Raw genomic sequence first — 14,219 nt, 5'->3', positions numbered from 1 at the left:
TTCACCTCCAAATGATTCCACCTTATATGTGAACCCTTATAAAGATGTTCTGTGAGAACTGCCCTCTTGATTACTTTATTTTGAACAACAAAGTTCTGTTTGTTATAAACACATTAGCCTGAAAGGACCTCAATCAGTTATAATTGTGGATGCGGATAGAGGTTAAATTGGTTTTAAAATATTTTAAATAAAATAAATTGCTTTTAAAAAGGAGGCAAAGAAATTTAGCTCCCATTTAGTAATAATTTCTCAGGATTTGACACCATAATTGCAAGTCTTGGATGCTGTTATAAACTTTAAAATGTCCTGGGAATGCTCCTGAAAACTGGGTTAGACCTGGCTTTCAGAAAGTAATGTCAAAGAAGCATAAGGAGTTTGAATAAAATCACTTCATGAAATACAAGTAAAACTATTTTTAGGTGTTTAATGTGTTATTTAAAATGTATAAATGATCAGATGTGGTCAATTGATTATCTTCTATATTCATAAAAGCTTACATATACAAATTGGCTAGAAAACCTGTTTTGGATTTTTTTTTTTTTCCATGCAGGGAGTCTTCTAAGTAGGTATACACAGTATATGAGAGAAGGTAGTAATGATAAAGAGGTGTTATGGGAACAGTTGGGAGAAAGACTTCTGCAGACGGCCAGGAAACAAGGCTGGAATGAAGACCTGATTCCTTCAAGAAACTATTGGATTTTGAGTTAAGGTTGCAGATGGTGGGCTGGGTATACAGGGTTTCCCTCCAGGCTCCTCAAGTCTCCATAATGGGTAAGATTAGGTTACTGAGAGACAGGAAGCAGATGGGCTCTGGCTTATGACTGTGACAAAGGGAGGAACCACAGTCTGGAGCATGTCACGTGGGAACTGGGGGGGTGGGGGGGGTGGTCCACCTGTGACGGACCACCCTTGGAATCCTCAGGTAAGGCGGGGACTGGGGAATGAGGTATATATCTGGAAGGGAAGGTCTGTGTGCAGGACCACAGATGCCAGATAGCATCATCATTCCCCACCTCTGTGCAGAGTATATAGGCTGTTGGCATTTAACACTGTGGCCAGAACCAAAACCAAACCCCATAGCACTCTTTTGGGGGCAGCGGGATGGTCTTAAGAGCTTAACTTGATTGCAACTCAAAAATAAAGAACAGATTCTTGTAGACAAGGAAGCTATGTGTTATTAAAAACCAAAAACAAAAACAACCCAAAGCTAGGTCTTCTGGTGTGAATGCTGGCACCCCAAGAATTCAAGGCTTCCTCCTCTAGCATTTATTTGAAGAGTGGTTTGTAGTCTGACAGCAGCTCCCCACCCACTCAGCCAATAGTGAATCCTGCAGGCCCCACCCGGGACTCCCTTCAGAATTCCTTCTCAGGGTGGGACCAAGCCAAAAATGGACCTTTGAAGACAACACCAACACATGAGAACCAAGAATCATGAGGCATGTGGTGAGAACATAAAAGGGAATGGCTGCAGTAAACCCAGGAAAACACTGGGAAACAGATAATCCAGGAACAGAATGAGACCTGAGGGGGGAAAAACCCAGGTAAAATGCTCAGAGTTTTGAGAACATGCTGATCCACAAGTTAATAATAGAGTGCATTGTTATGTAAAAAGCACGATCAGAACCAAGTAAGAGCTTTTGGAGATTACAAACATAACTGCTGAAATTCAGGGTTTTCAATAGAACTATTGGAAAATCAAGTTGAAAAGCCTTAGAGAAGGAAGAAAATGAGAGAAAAGATAGATTAATCCAGGAGGCCTAACACCTGACTAGTTAGGAAGTTCCAGAAAGAGCACAGAAAATAGAACCTGTAAAGTGATAAATGTACCGTACGAGTTTCTTAGAAATTTTTTTTTTAATGTTTATTTATTTTTGAGACAGAGACAGAGTATGAATAGGGGAGGGGCAAAAAGAGAGGGGGACGCAGAACGTGAAGCAGGCTCCAGGCTCTGAGCTGTCAGCACAGAGCCCGACGCGGGGATCGAACTCACGGACGGTGAGATCATGACCTGAGCTGAAGTCGGACGCTTAACCGACAGAGCCACCCAGGCATCCCACGAGTTTCTTAGAAATTAGTGTTCTAATTCCATTGGTCGAGGCCATGCAGTCAGGGCACAGGAAATGAATAAAGGCTCACGTGCAGATACATGGTGGTGGTTGTGTGTTTTGCTGTTGAGAAGGCCCAGGGTAAGTGAAGAACCTAAAAGTTCAAAGAAGTCAAAACTGGACTTCCCTCAGAATTTTCATTGGGTGCTAGAATAACAGCAGTAACATTGAAGTTCTGAAGAAAATGTTTTTCAGCCTAGAAAAACCAACCAAACTATCAATCAAGGGTAAGAGCAGAATAATGACATTTTTGTATATGGAGGAACTAAGTTTACTTGTCATATACTGTCCTGTAGGATGATTTTTAAGAAAATAATTAGAGGGAAATCTGTTTTCCAAAGCAGATCAGCCCAGGAGGGCAGTCCTAGGGTGACCCAGTACAACAGCCCTGGAATAATCCATGTAGTGATGGGAGGTCTGAGGCCTCTGAGGAGGAAACCTGAGCAGAGAAGCAATCCTGATTTAATACAAGGTATGACTGGGGGCTTAGAAACGATGGAGGCTAGAAAAAAGCAAACAAGGTAAGGAAAAGGGCAATGAGAAATGCCAAGAAAAGCAAAAGTCATGGTTCAAATGTGAAGTACACTAAGCCATTGGTAGAATGTAAGAAGTCTATTTGACCTTGGTGCTGGGGACAGTTTCCTTTGAGGCCAAGGACTCTGACCCAGGTCCCAGATAGAAGAAAGAGGATAATTTCAGTGTGGTTTGATTCAACGCTGAATATTTACCTGGTTATGTAAAAGAACGGGTGACCGAATTATGGTTACACAAGACAAAATGTAAGTGGTAATATAGTCTTATAATAGTGTAAAAGTTTAGCTAATGGGTGGTAGGACTTGGAAGGGAAAGTTTGGGGGAAAGGGTCAGAATGCTGAAGCCTTCGTCTCCCCAATTCGGGAATGGAGACAGATGTTGTTGAAAGTTGGTGAAGGGAAAATAGAGGGTAAGTATATTGTGAAACTGTTAAGGGTAACAAATACAAGAACTAAGGTAATATAGTTACTAAACATAGGAGGGAAAGTGCAGTCGTAGTGTAAGTTCTTCCCTTTTCATGTTGCGGGGTCAACAGTTATTGTCCAAAGCTGATAAATCAAGAGATAAAAATATAGGCAGAAGTAATGGAATTATGGAGAAGTAAATACAGACTTTTTTTTTTTTTAAAGAGGTATACCTAGAGACTGGGGCTTGGGATGAGTTTGGAATCTGTTGCTTTCCATCATAAGTTCTTTCTGTTTGGTTTCTTGTCATTTGTATTTAACGAAAATTAAAAATTGAGTTTGAGGATGGGTTAAATGCAGAGGTGACACAAATCCACGGTAAGGCTGTCTTCTAATTTTCTAATGCTTAATTTGAACAAACTAAGAAGGCTGTGTTTTAAATTAAGCAATAATAGTGTCCTTGTTCTAATGAAGCAATATTTCATGTTTCCTGGGACAGAGTTGCATAGCTAGAGGCAGAATCTTTAATCCTCGAGGAAATGAGTTATTGCCAAAAGCAATGAAGCAAAGCTGCTATTGTGCTTAGAGTTTTAAAAGTGTTCCAGTGTTTAGATCTTTTGGTTGAAGTAGTTATACAAAAGTATACCTGCTCTGTTTGGGGGAGAACTTGCGTATCTGAAATAGGAGTACTTGAAGTTTGAAATAACCTTGTGGTTAATGGCATGACAGTGGGTCCCGAATCTTTGTGCTAAGACTTCTGATCTGGATTCCAAAAGGACCTTGAATTTTAATACCATACCCTCAGTTTTATGTCATACTTGTGTCATTATTAGCCTTTCATATTGTATTTTACTATTTCAGATTTTATTTCTCATCTTTAAAGATAATGATGATGTGGTTTTGCAGGTTGTGAATTTTGTGGGTTTTTAAAAAAGTTTTAGTTATGTAAGTAATCTCTGTACCCAATGTGGGGCTCATACTCATGACCCAGAGATCAAGAGTCCTACGCTCTATTGGCTGAGCCAGCCAAGTGCCCTGAGTAGTGTATTTAAAATTTTTTAAAAATGTTTATTCATTTTTGAGAGGGGGGGAGGGGCAGAGAGAGAGGGAGACACGGAATCTGAAGCAGGCTCCAGACTCTGAGCTGTCATCACAGAACCTGAAGCGGGGCTTGAACCCCTGAACATGAGATCATGACCTGAGCCGAAGTTGGACGACGCTTAACTGACGGAGCCACCCAGGCGCCTCTGAGTTTTATATTTTAAACGTGGCTTTCCAATATGTTGGAATCCCAGGGCAGTTTTTATGTGATTGCAGCTTCAAAATAGTAAAGGTGATGTTTCACTAGCCCTGTGGAAAGCAATCTGGGAAGTATTTTTTTCCTGTTCCTTTTGGCGCCTAAAACAATCTTAGTTTAAAACTTAGATTCTTGCCCTTCCTTGACAGTTTTTCTTTTGACCTGATATGGAAATAAGCTTCTTAGACCCAGTTCTGTTAATTTCCACCACTTCCCTTTGAAGGCCATAACTTCTATCCGCTGGCCCCTGCCACTTTGAATATGAATTGTTGCTGCTGTTTTGAATTCCTCCATACATGTGGCTTAGTAATAACAGCAGCTGCTATCACTGCTTCTTAAGAGGAAATGAACTCAACAGACCAGCAGCTACTACCTGAGTCCTAGGAGTCGCTGTGGGTGTCCTGGCCGTGCCCAGAGAATGTGTGCTGCCTACACCGAAGCAGCCTCTAGGGGCATTGGGGGCAAAGTGAAGAAAACTGGGCTTTGAGCAGAAACTGTGGACTCTGGTGTGACCTCAGGGTTCCTCTACATGAACACTACCCTTTTTGGAGCTGTACCAGTCGACTAGCTCAGGAGGCTGCTTGTATTTGAATGGCTTATAGACCAGTGCCCATCCTACAGGACTTAGACGGGACTTTCACCGGGGATGGTATCGTTTGACTGGACACAGCTCTTTTTGAGTATTTGTTCCTGCCAGACATAGCCTCCACTTAGGGGCTGTGACCTCCTGATAAAGGCTGGTTTCGAGCAGAATTAAGAGTTTGCTTATTTCCTGATCCAGAGAAGACCGCTTTCACCTTGAGGATTGAGACGCCTGCCAGTTGTTGAATTTGGTTGGGGTTAGTTACTGTGTTTTTCCATCAAGGTGCTTCCTTGCATTTTCTGTGCTTCTCATTTTATCCAACTTAATTCCACCTGTCCTTCCCTCCCCCACCCCAGTCATTGTTTTCCCGAATTTCCGATTAAGTGTGGGCCCAGGGAACCAGGTGCAGCCAGAGCAGGGGCACGCTTCCGCCCCAGTACTTGCTTGCTGTCTGCTCTTCCTCTGACTGGCTGGGGCCCGAGGCTGGAGGGGGTCTGCTGGGGGGCCCAGAGCACTCAGCCTCCCTCCATCCAGGGTGGGATGGGTTCTGAAGTGGGCTCACTGTGCCAGCTGTCCGGGGACCTGGGAGGAAGGACTGTGGTGGGAACGCGTGCAGGCAAAGCCCACCAGGGGGCGACGTGACCCTTAACGTTGTTCTCCAGGAGTCCATTTCTCGTGTTTGCCAACTTCTCTTCTGTGTTTCCTGCCCCTCCCCACACCCTCAGACCTTCTTGCTATTTCCATTCTTCTGTATGTCGGCTTTCATCTGCGGCAGTTGCCATGAGCGACATGGGTGGACTCCTCCTGCGAGAGGTTGGTGTCTTTAGCACACATGAAATTTTGCTGTCACAGTTGGCAAACTGGAGTGAAAGCCCTCCCATTTCCCACATGCCTGCTAAAGGCTTGTCTTGGCCACTCTGGATAAGGGGGACAAGTGGAAGGTGGAGGTACTGAGGAGGGAGAGGCCCTACCGTTCTGCCAGGAGAAAGGGGGCTGGGGGAGGTGGCAGGCTTACTCTGGACTGTCCTTGTACGTGGAACAGGAAGTCCGCAAGTGCCTATCCTCTGCAGGGCACGGCAGCCTGGGGCTCTGAGGGGCACCGCGGGTGCGTGTGCCTCTGGCCCTTCACCCCAGAACCCCCAACTCCACTGACCAGCTTGCGCCTCCCCAGCCCCGTCTTGTGGCATCACCGATTCTCACCCCTCCGTTTCCTCTGGCTCCTTCCCCCTGCCCGCGGTCAGCCTCTGCAGGTGACAAGCCCCTCATCTGCACCCCCAGCTCTGCTGTGGTCTGGGTGACCCCCTTCCCCGCAGGCAGGTTTTGCCCCCCCCCCCCCCCAAGACCGTGCGCAGGATTACCGGTCCCACCCTCGCATGGCCTCTGCCTCCCTCTGGTTTAGTACCTGCTTATGAATCTGCCTCCCTCAGGGCCAGAGTTTTTGGGGGGGAGGGTGCGAGGGCAACCCGTACTCATTCTAGAAGGTTTTTAAATGTTTGTGGAATGAATAAGTGAATGAGTGAACATGAAATAACAAGCCCAGCACCTGCCTTAGCCTCGGGTGTGGATGAGGAGGAGAGGAAGTGGTCAGAGAAGACGCTGTAATAACCTTGGAACTCCCCGGCTGCTCTTTATAGCCTTCCCGTTGCAGTTGGTTACCTTTACAGATAACCTCTTCCCAATCTTCACCCCACCCAATTCCAGCAACACTTTCACTCCGCCTTCCTTCAACCTTTCCATGTTTTGCTTACATCTGTCAGTTACCAGAGCAATTCTTGTTTCAGTGTTTCATTTGTGTAGGTTTTGCCCTTTCAGCAAAGTTGTAAATGCCTGAAAATCCTGGGTTTTATTTCCTAGGAAGCATCTAACAGGAATGGGAAAAAACATTGCTTCAAAGTAATTTTTTTGTCCTGTCTATATCTGTGTATCTATATAGATATATGCTTATACCTATATCTAGCTGTGAGATCTTAGGGGCAGACTGCTTAACCTCCTTGCAAAGGCGTCTGTTTTCTGTACTGTAAAATTAGGGAGCTAGATGCTTTCTGGTGCCTCCAGTGCTCACATCCTGTGATTCAGCGCTGTTGACCCCAGCGCCTTGCTAGTCCCACCCAGTCCCTGGGTCAGGGTTCCATCCCCATCCTGCCAGGTAATTGAGCTTGCTCACTAACGGTCGAGGCCAGCTCACCTCTCAGTTATTTGTCAGAGCTCCTGGGATCTGGGACAACATTCATGGAATACATGTGCGTGGCAGTCCCTGTGGCCATTGGTCTTGCCTCGACTCTCTGCCAGAAACTTCCAGGCACTAAGGACCCTGCCTTTGTCCTGCTAAGTCTCATTCCAGTTCTGTGTTTTGGTGTATGCTGTTCATCCCTTCAAATGTAGGACGGGGTTCGAGGTGGAAGCTCACTGTGCCTGCTGTCCAAGGTTCCGGGAGGAAGGACAGCGGTAGGGGCGTGTGTTCCTGCATGAGCCAGCTCTCATTCTGTGACACCTGGCTGCACTCGCCCTCCCTGGACAAAGTCTGGCCCCTCCATTTTTGAGTGCATTTCCTTCTGTTGCACCTGCTGCATTGTATTGGTTTAAATTTTTTGTTGTTGTTTTTGTTAAATCCTTTATTGGGATCATAGAGACAGGTGGTAGAGACTTTTGTTTGTAGGTGGGTTTTTTTTCATTTTTCATTTTTATTTTATTTATTTATTTATTATTATTTTTATTTTGCATCTGAGTTTTGTGGGTTTCTTAAAGGCCAGGAGTGGCCTATTTTCTGCTTGGGGGTTGTTTGTTCACTTTTGTGCGTCTAGCCCTCTCCCCCAGCTCCAGCCTTGCTTCTCTCTGTCCAGTCAGGTGTGTTCCTTCTCTTTGTCTCTTTTCCTAGCTGTTCCATGAGTCAGTCAGACCCAAAGATGGTGAGTAAAGAGCATTAGCAACAGAAACCCTGTAGAAAGACAGTAGGACTCTAGAGATCCCTCCTGGCTGTGACACTGAGACTTTAAGGATTGTGGGTTGGGGATAAGGCCCCTTCTTACAGGAGCTAACAACACTGGGGTGGGAGGGAAGAAGAAGGAACATTAAAATACCTAGTATGTAGGTGGCACTGCCCAGACCCTGCCTGTGGTCTCTGTGCCAGGCTGATAGGATGAATGTGGAGGGCCCTGTCTGATTCAAGAGCGCTAAAAGTAAGAAGTGATGCAGAAAGGCAGAGAAGGGGACAGAGGGAAATAAATTCAGGCCGGTTGTAACTTGGGCGAGCTTAGGATCTAAATCAGTATTGTTCAAAGATAAGCTGAAGCCTATTTTAAAAACTTGGAGTTTATTTGAGCAAAAATCAATGGGAATCTGGCAGCAGCAAGTTGGAAGTGGTTAGGAGTGCTCTGCCAACAGGAACCAGGGGAAAGACCTACTTACAGGGAGTAAAGAATCAAAGAAAAATTATTTAATCAGCTGTAGCTTAAAGCCTGACTGGCTGTTTGTGATCGGTTGTCCTTGGGTTTGATTTTATAACCTTGAGGCATTTATAGGCTTAGATATTTTTTGCTTACATAGGCTGCCACGTCATTAGAGCCACATCAGCCTAATGGCCTCCTTGTTTCATTAATTTAGCCAGTATGTATACTGAAGATTTAGGGTACCGTTAAAATTACCTTTGAAAAATACCTCAGGAAGGCACAGTGTTAGAAATTGACACATTATTGCTTGTTAAGTTTAACGGGACCATTTTCCCCCCCCTCCCGTGTGGGAGCATTTGTCTGTTAAGTTCCATATGTCCTTGGTTTAGGTTTAGGGGTCATGTTCTATCTATGAAAAGTGTGTCTTTTAAAATACCAGAATCCTACTCAGCAGAGAGGTGCTGATACTATGACAAATGGCTGATACTTTTCGCCTTGTTTGAACAACCCCTCTTCTGAGGCTTGACTTGGCTAGCTGTGCATGTGTGTGTTGCATGAGCCGGTCATGGGACTTGACCTTCATTCTCCCCAGCGTCCAAGCCAGCAGGGCATCTGGGAACTCTTGCCAAAGAATGATTTCCCACATCTCTTGGTTCTGACTGATTGAAATGTTAAGTGTGTTTTAAACTCCAATCCCCCAATTCTCTCTTTTGTCAACAGGTTGCTCGTAGGGGCCCCGCGGGCCGTGGCCCTTCCACTGCAGAGGGCCAACAGAACAGGAGGCTTGTACAGCTGCGACATCACCTCCCGGGGGCCTTGCACACGGATTGAATTTGATAATGATGGTGTGTTCTGTACTGTGTCCACTTGGCCAGCTCGCCCGTATCCCACTTGCCCTTTCCATGAGGGGGGAGGGAGGTCCAAGTATTCTCGGAGAGAGGGCCTGTTTTCATTACATGTCTTGAATTGTTTGGTGGGATGCTTGAAATTGCTGCCCTTCCTAATCCTGCTCTCTAAACTGATATGGTGTATTGAGGTCGCCACCTAGTGATGTGTTGAGGTTCTACAGGAGGCTGTTAAAACTGAATTCACAGCGGCAAGAAAATTGGGCATCGCTCGTACTCAGCTGCCAAAAGTTCTCGCTTGCTGTTAAACTATGTGGGAGAAAGTCTGTTTTAAGTATCAGCTCTCTCTGAAATGAAAACTGACCATCGTGGATAATTTTTCCCTGCTGGCTCAGACAGGCTTGTTTTGTGAGGCCTCCATGCTGAGCAGAGCAGGTAGTGTACTAAGAAGGCTCGAGCGAGCTGGATTTGACATACTTGGTCTAAGTTGATTTGCAGATTCACGTTTATGTGCTTCTCTTGATTTTACATATTTTAGAAATAACATTGGTTTTTTTGTTTTTGTTTTTTTGCTGATTAGCAAATAATACATGTTAATTGTGGGAAACTTGTAAAAAAGACACCAGCCTGTATAAAGAATAAACCAAAAACCCATGGGTAATTTAGACTTAATCACCCTTTAACATTTTGGCTTCTGTCTACTTAAAGTTACTTAGTGCTTGCATTTTTGTAATGATTCAAGATTAAAAATCATACCTGCCTCCTCATTGAGGAAGGCAGAAATTTGGAGACAGGGTCACACAGTAGATTTAGATTGATACCGAAGTGAACATACATGATGGTGTTTGTGATATCTCTCTTTCCTCGGGGGAGGGACTAAAAATATATCTATTTTCCTTTTTGACATTGGTAGATAATAAAGTGAATCTGAGGCCTTGCTTCCTATCTCTAATAAAGGAGAGAATGATTCATGCTGTTATGTAACAAATTTGATACTATGTAGAGAACTGCCCATTTTGTGTTAGTTTGGATGATAGCTGGAGTTTGGAAACTGGATTTCTGCATCACTGCTTTTTTAAATATATCTTTGCTTTAAGTGGCATATGGGGGAGGGCTACTTCTTAGCCTTATAATTTTCAAATGCCTTTCTGTACTCAGGACCCTAGGTGTCAGAGAGGATGTAGGGCTACCAAATAGAGCTATATATTTTATTTAAGAATTTTACAGAAGGTTCTTACCAATAACCACTTACCCATTTTCTTAAAATGAGAAATAATTTTTGTGAATTGAGTACATGAATTTACTGAGTAGCAAGACTCAGAATCTGGGCAATTTAGAAACCGTCTTGTATTGTGTTCATCTCTTGTTTATTGGCTGCTCCAGCCACTTTGAAGGTCCTAACTGTGTTATCTCACCTGCTCTGCTTTCCACAGCTGACCCTTCATCAGAAAGCAAGGAAGATCAATGGATGGGGGTCACCGTCCAGAGCCAAGGTCCAGGGGGCAAAGTTGTGGTAAGTGTAGAGAAGCGTGTTCATTCCACAATGTCTGAGTGCCTGTTACGTGCCAGCATGAGACATACAGTAGTGAACAAGACTGGCAGAGCCCCTGCCCACACAGAGTTGTACCTTCTAGAAGATTGACTGCTTTAAAGCAGGCATTGTGTCAAGAAGAAATCAAGGCATTATTTTTCCTGTGATTTCTGATGGTCCTTAAAACGCAAAACTAGACATGGTTTCTGTCTCAGGAACTATGTGTCTTTTTCAGAGGAGTTGTTAAAAATGTGGGAATGGTCATGGAAAGTAAGATCAGATAATTTAAAACTTCCTGGGGCGCCTGGGTGGCGCAGTCGGTTAAGCGTCCGACTTCAGCCAGGTCACGATCTCGCGGTCCGTGAGTTCGAGCCCCGCGTCAGGCTCTGGGCTGATGGCTCGGAGCCTGGAGCCTGTTTCCAATTCTGTGTCTCCCTCTCTCTCTGCCCCTCCCCCGTTCATGCTCTGTCTCTCTCTGTCCCAAAAATAAATAAAAAACGTTGGGAAAAAAAATTAAAAAAAAAAAAAAAAAAAAAAAAAAAAACTTCCTGGTTGTTTATTCTGACAAGTCAAATACAAGTGTAGTGAAGAAAAGAGGTTTGTTAGGTGGCTGTGTGAGATGGCCTTGGTGGTGCCTTCCAGGCTGGCTCATGATCATCCTTGCGTGTCTGTTTCAAAATCTGGTTGCTGTAACAAATTTATACAGGGTTTTGAAAAAAAATGAGAATTTTACTGAACACTAAGTTTTGATATCTAAGGGATCCTTACAGGAAATCAACTTGGGTATTGTAAAGTCTATTCATCCTCTGTTACATGGAGGGTAGCCATGAATATCTTGTAAAATTATAGGGATTATTTCATCTTTTCTGGCAGTATAATTCTCTCTGCCTTTTAAAATAAACTTAATCTCAGAGTTTAGAGTATAAGTTAGGAGTGATTATAAGGAAATAGTGTGGGTAAAAGGGAAATGTTTTTGTCTTAGCTGTCCCCTTAGCTGTGTTTGCCTGATCCCTATGAAAATACGTCTGATTTCTCTCCTCTGGAATGTAATTACATATTTTCACAAACACACTGATGTGAAATTTCATACGGCCATTAAAGCCAATTAAATTAAGAAAATGAAATAAGATATTTCCCATTGTTTATGTGACAGGTAAATTTACAAATAAATTGCCTGTGGATTACAGATTGGCATTCAGTATTTGGACTGGAGCATTATTCTCCAGGTGAGAAGAAGACAGGAGTCCTAGTTCCTATATACTAGATAACGGTCTTCTTAGTGCCACTTGGGGGAACAATTGCTGGTTTAGGATCCAGGCCCAGGATGAGGACATGTTTCACATCCCATTTAGAATTAATCCCTCTTTATTATAAATTGATAAAATTGTCCATAATAAACCTAAGTTTTGTGGAAATGAATGGGCAGCTTCATTCCATCTGTTTGCAGACATGTGCTCACCGATATGAAAAAAGGCAACACGTCAATACAAAGCAGGAATCCCGCGACATCTTTGGAAGGTGTTACGTCCTGAGTCAGAATCTCAGGATTGAGGATGATATGGATGGAGGAGACTGGAGTTTCTGCGATGGCCGATTGAGAGGCCATGAAAAATTTGGTTCTTGCCAGCAAGGAGTTGCAGCTACTTTCACGAAAGACTTTCATTACATTGTGTTTGGAGCCCCAGGCACTTATAACTGGAAAGGTAGGACATGTACTTATAGCAATAGAGATTAGACTGACTACGTAAATTCTCCTATATGCACCATGATTGAGAACATTTTAAATTGAAACCAAATGTGTTACAAGACACTTGTGTATTATAGAAGTAAGGTAGGATCTTATGATCTCTCAATTATATGATTTCAGAAACAGTGGTGGAAATGTTTGAAGATATTTTTTTCCTTCTCTCAGCAATTTATATTAATACAAGTAGTTAGCCTTTTTCTGTAAGAATATAATAACATTAGTGGGTTTTTTTCTGTTTGTGTTTTCCTGTTTCTTGAAGGTGAAAGTTTTATGTTTTAATGTTAGTAAACATTGCATTTTAAGGTTGTGATCTGAAAACAAAATAATTGGTGTCCTATATAAGTAACAGTGTATTAATACAGATATATCTTTCATTATATATTATCTTAAAAGGCTGTGTTTTACTAATAAAGCAGAAGAGTTAGAAGGGTAGATGAACTAGGGGAATTTTGAGATGATAATTTTAGATAATTTACAGGAAAGTTGTTTAGTGGTATCGTTTAATGATGATTGTGATATAGGTAAAAGGAGACGGAGGGAGGGAAGGGAGAACGGTCCTCAGTTTTGACTGGATGAACCTGGTCAGCTCCTATATAAAGTTTAACTTTTCTGAAGAAATTAGGCAGGCATAGAAAACCAGTATGTTATAAAGGACAATTAACTCTAATGCATAATGAAGAAAAATGTATATGATTTAGACATAAGACTTCTTTTTATTAAAATAAATCCTATGTTATAACATTTTCACTAAGTTAGGAAACACTTAGGAGATGCATTTTAAAAACCTCCCAAGTTTGAATTCCTTTTTAAAAAAATTTTTTGGATGTTTTTATTTATTTTTGAGAGAGAGACAATGTGTGAGCTGGGGAGAGGCAGAGAGAGAGGAAGACACAGAATCTGAAGCAGGCTCCAGGCTCTGAGCTGTCAACACAGAACCTGATGCAGGACTCATATCATGAACCTCGAGATCATGACCTGAGCGAAAGTCAGATGCTTAACTGATTGAACCACCCAGATGCCACCCCCCCTCCCCCTGCTCCCTGCTCAAGTTTGAATTCCTATTAGAAATAATCCTCGAGGGCACCTTCCTCTTTATATCATCCATGTTAACCTTTGGGAGTAATCTCCTTTGGCCTCCCCACCCCCAACATGATGGTATTTGTAAGTTTATACTGACCTAATGAAAGTAACACATTGAATTTAGAAATAGTTCTATTGTAGCAAGAAGAGATGCCATACATAGTAAAATAACAAAAACACCCACCAATTATGTATATATATGTATTTATGGGAAACATGTCTTATATGCTTTATAAACCCTGACTTAAAACGTTATTTATTTATTTATTTATTTAATTTTAGAGTACATGCGAGCAGGGGAGGGGCAGAGGGAGAGAGGGAGAATCTCAAGGAGCCTCTACGCTCAGCACAGAGCCTGATGAGGGGCTCGATTCTACGACCCTGGGATCATGACCCGAGCCAAAATCAAGAGTCAGATGCTCAATTGACTGAGCCATCCAGGTGGCCTGAAATGTTACCATTTTTAAAAAGTCATGTAATAGGTTTACTGTATGAAATTTTCTTAATTCTTAATTGTTAATTGTGAAAATTTTAGAAAGATGAAATCCAGTCTCCTCCATCACATTAAAATGATTTGGAGAAAGGATCAAAACATTTCACTTTTACACTATAGTAAAGTAGGTAAATTGGTATAGGATTGCTACATCAGGCTCCTATAGCTTTTAAAAAGTTATTTTCTGTAGGTTTAGTTAAGTAAACATTCCATT

General features: G+C 42.8%; 1 protein-coding gene across 2 annotated transcripts in view; it reads left to right on the top strand.

Moving 5' to 3' along the window:
- The window catches only part of ITGA6 (integrin subunit alpha 6), a 76,809-nt gene that overhangs the window by 28,511 nt on the left and 34,079 nt on the right, over nt 1-14,219 (top strand). For both annotated transcript variants that reach the window (XM_019459672.2, XM_019459680.2), the window contains exons 2-4: nt 9,030-9,154; nt 10,588-10,667; nt 12,133-12,388. In XM_019459672.2, coding sequence (XP_019315217.1) covers nt 9,030-9,154; nt 10,588-10,667; nt 12,133-12,388 — 461 coding nt within the window. The remainder of the gene's footprint in view (nt 1-9,029; nt 9,155-10,587; nt 10,668-12,132; nt 12,389-14,219) is intronic.

This window comes from Panthera pardus, unplaced genomic scaffold, assembly GCF_024362965.1.
Source record: "Panthera pardus isolate Hobbes unplaced genomic scaffold, ASM2436296v1 HiC_scaffold_10, whole genome shotgun sequence".
Lineage (NCBI taxonomy): Eukaryota > Metazoa > Chordata > Mammalia > Carnivora > Felidae > Panthera > Panthera pardus.
The sequence above is the reverse complement of the archived record's forward strand: the minus strand, read 5'-3'. Positions and strand labels throughout refer to the sequence as shown.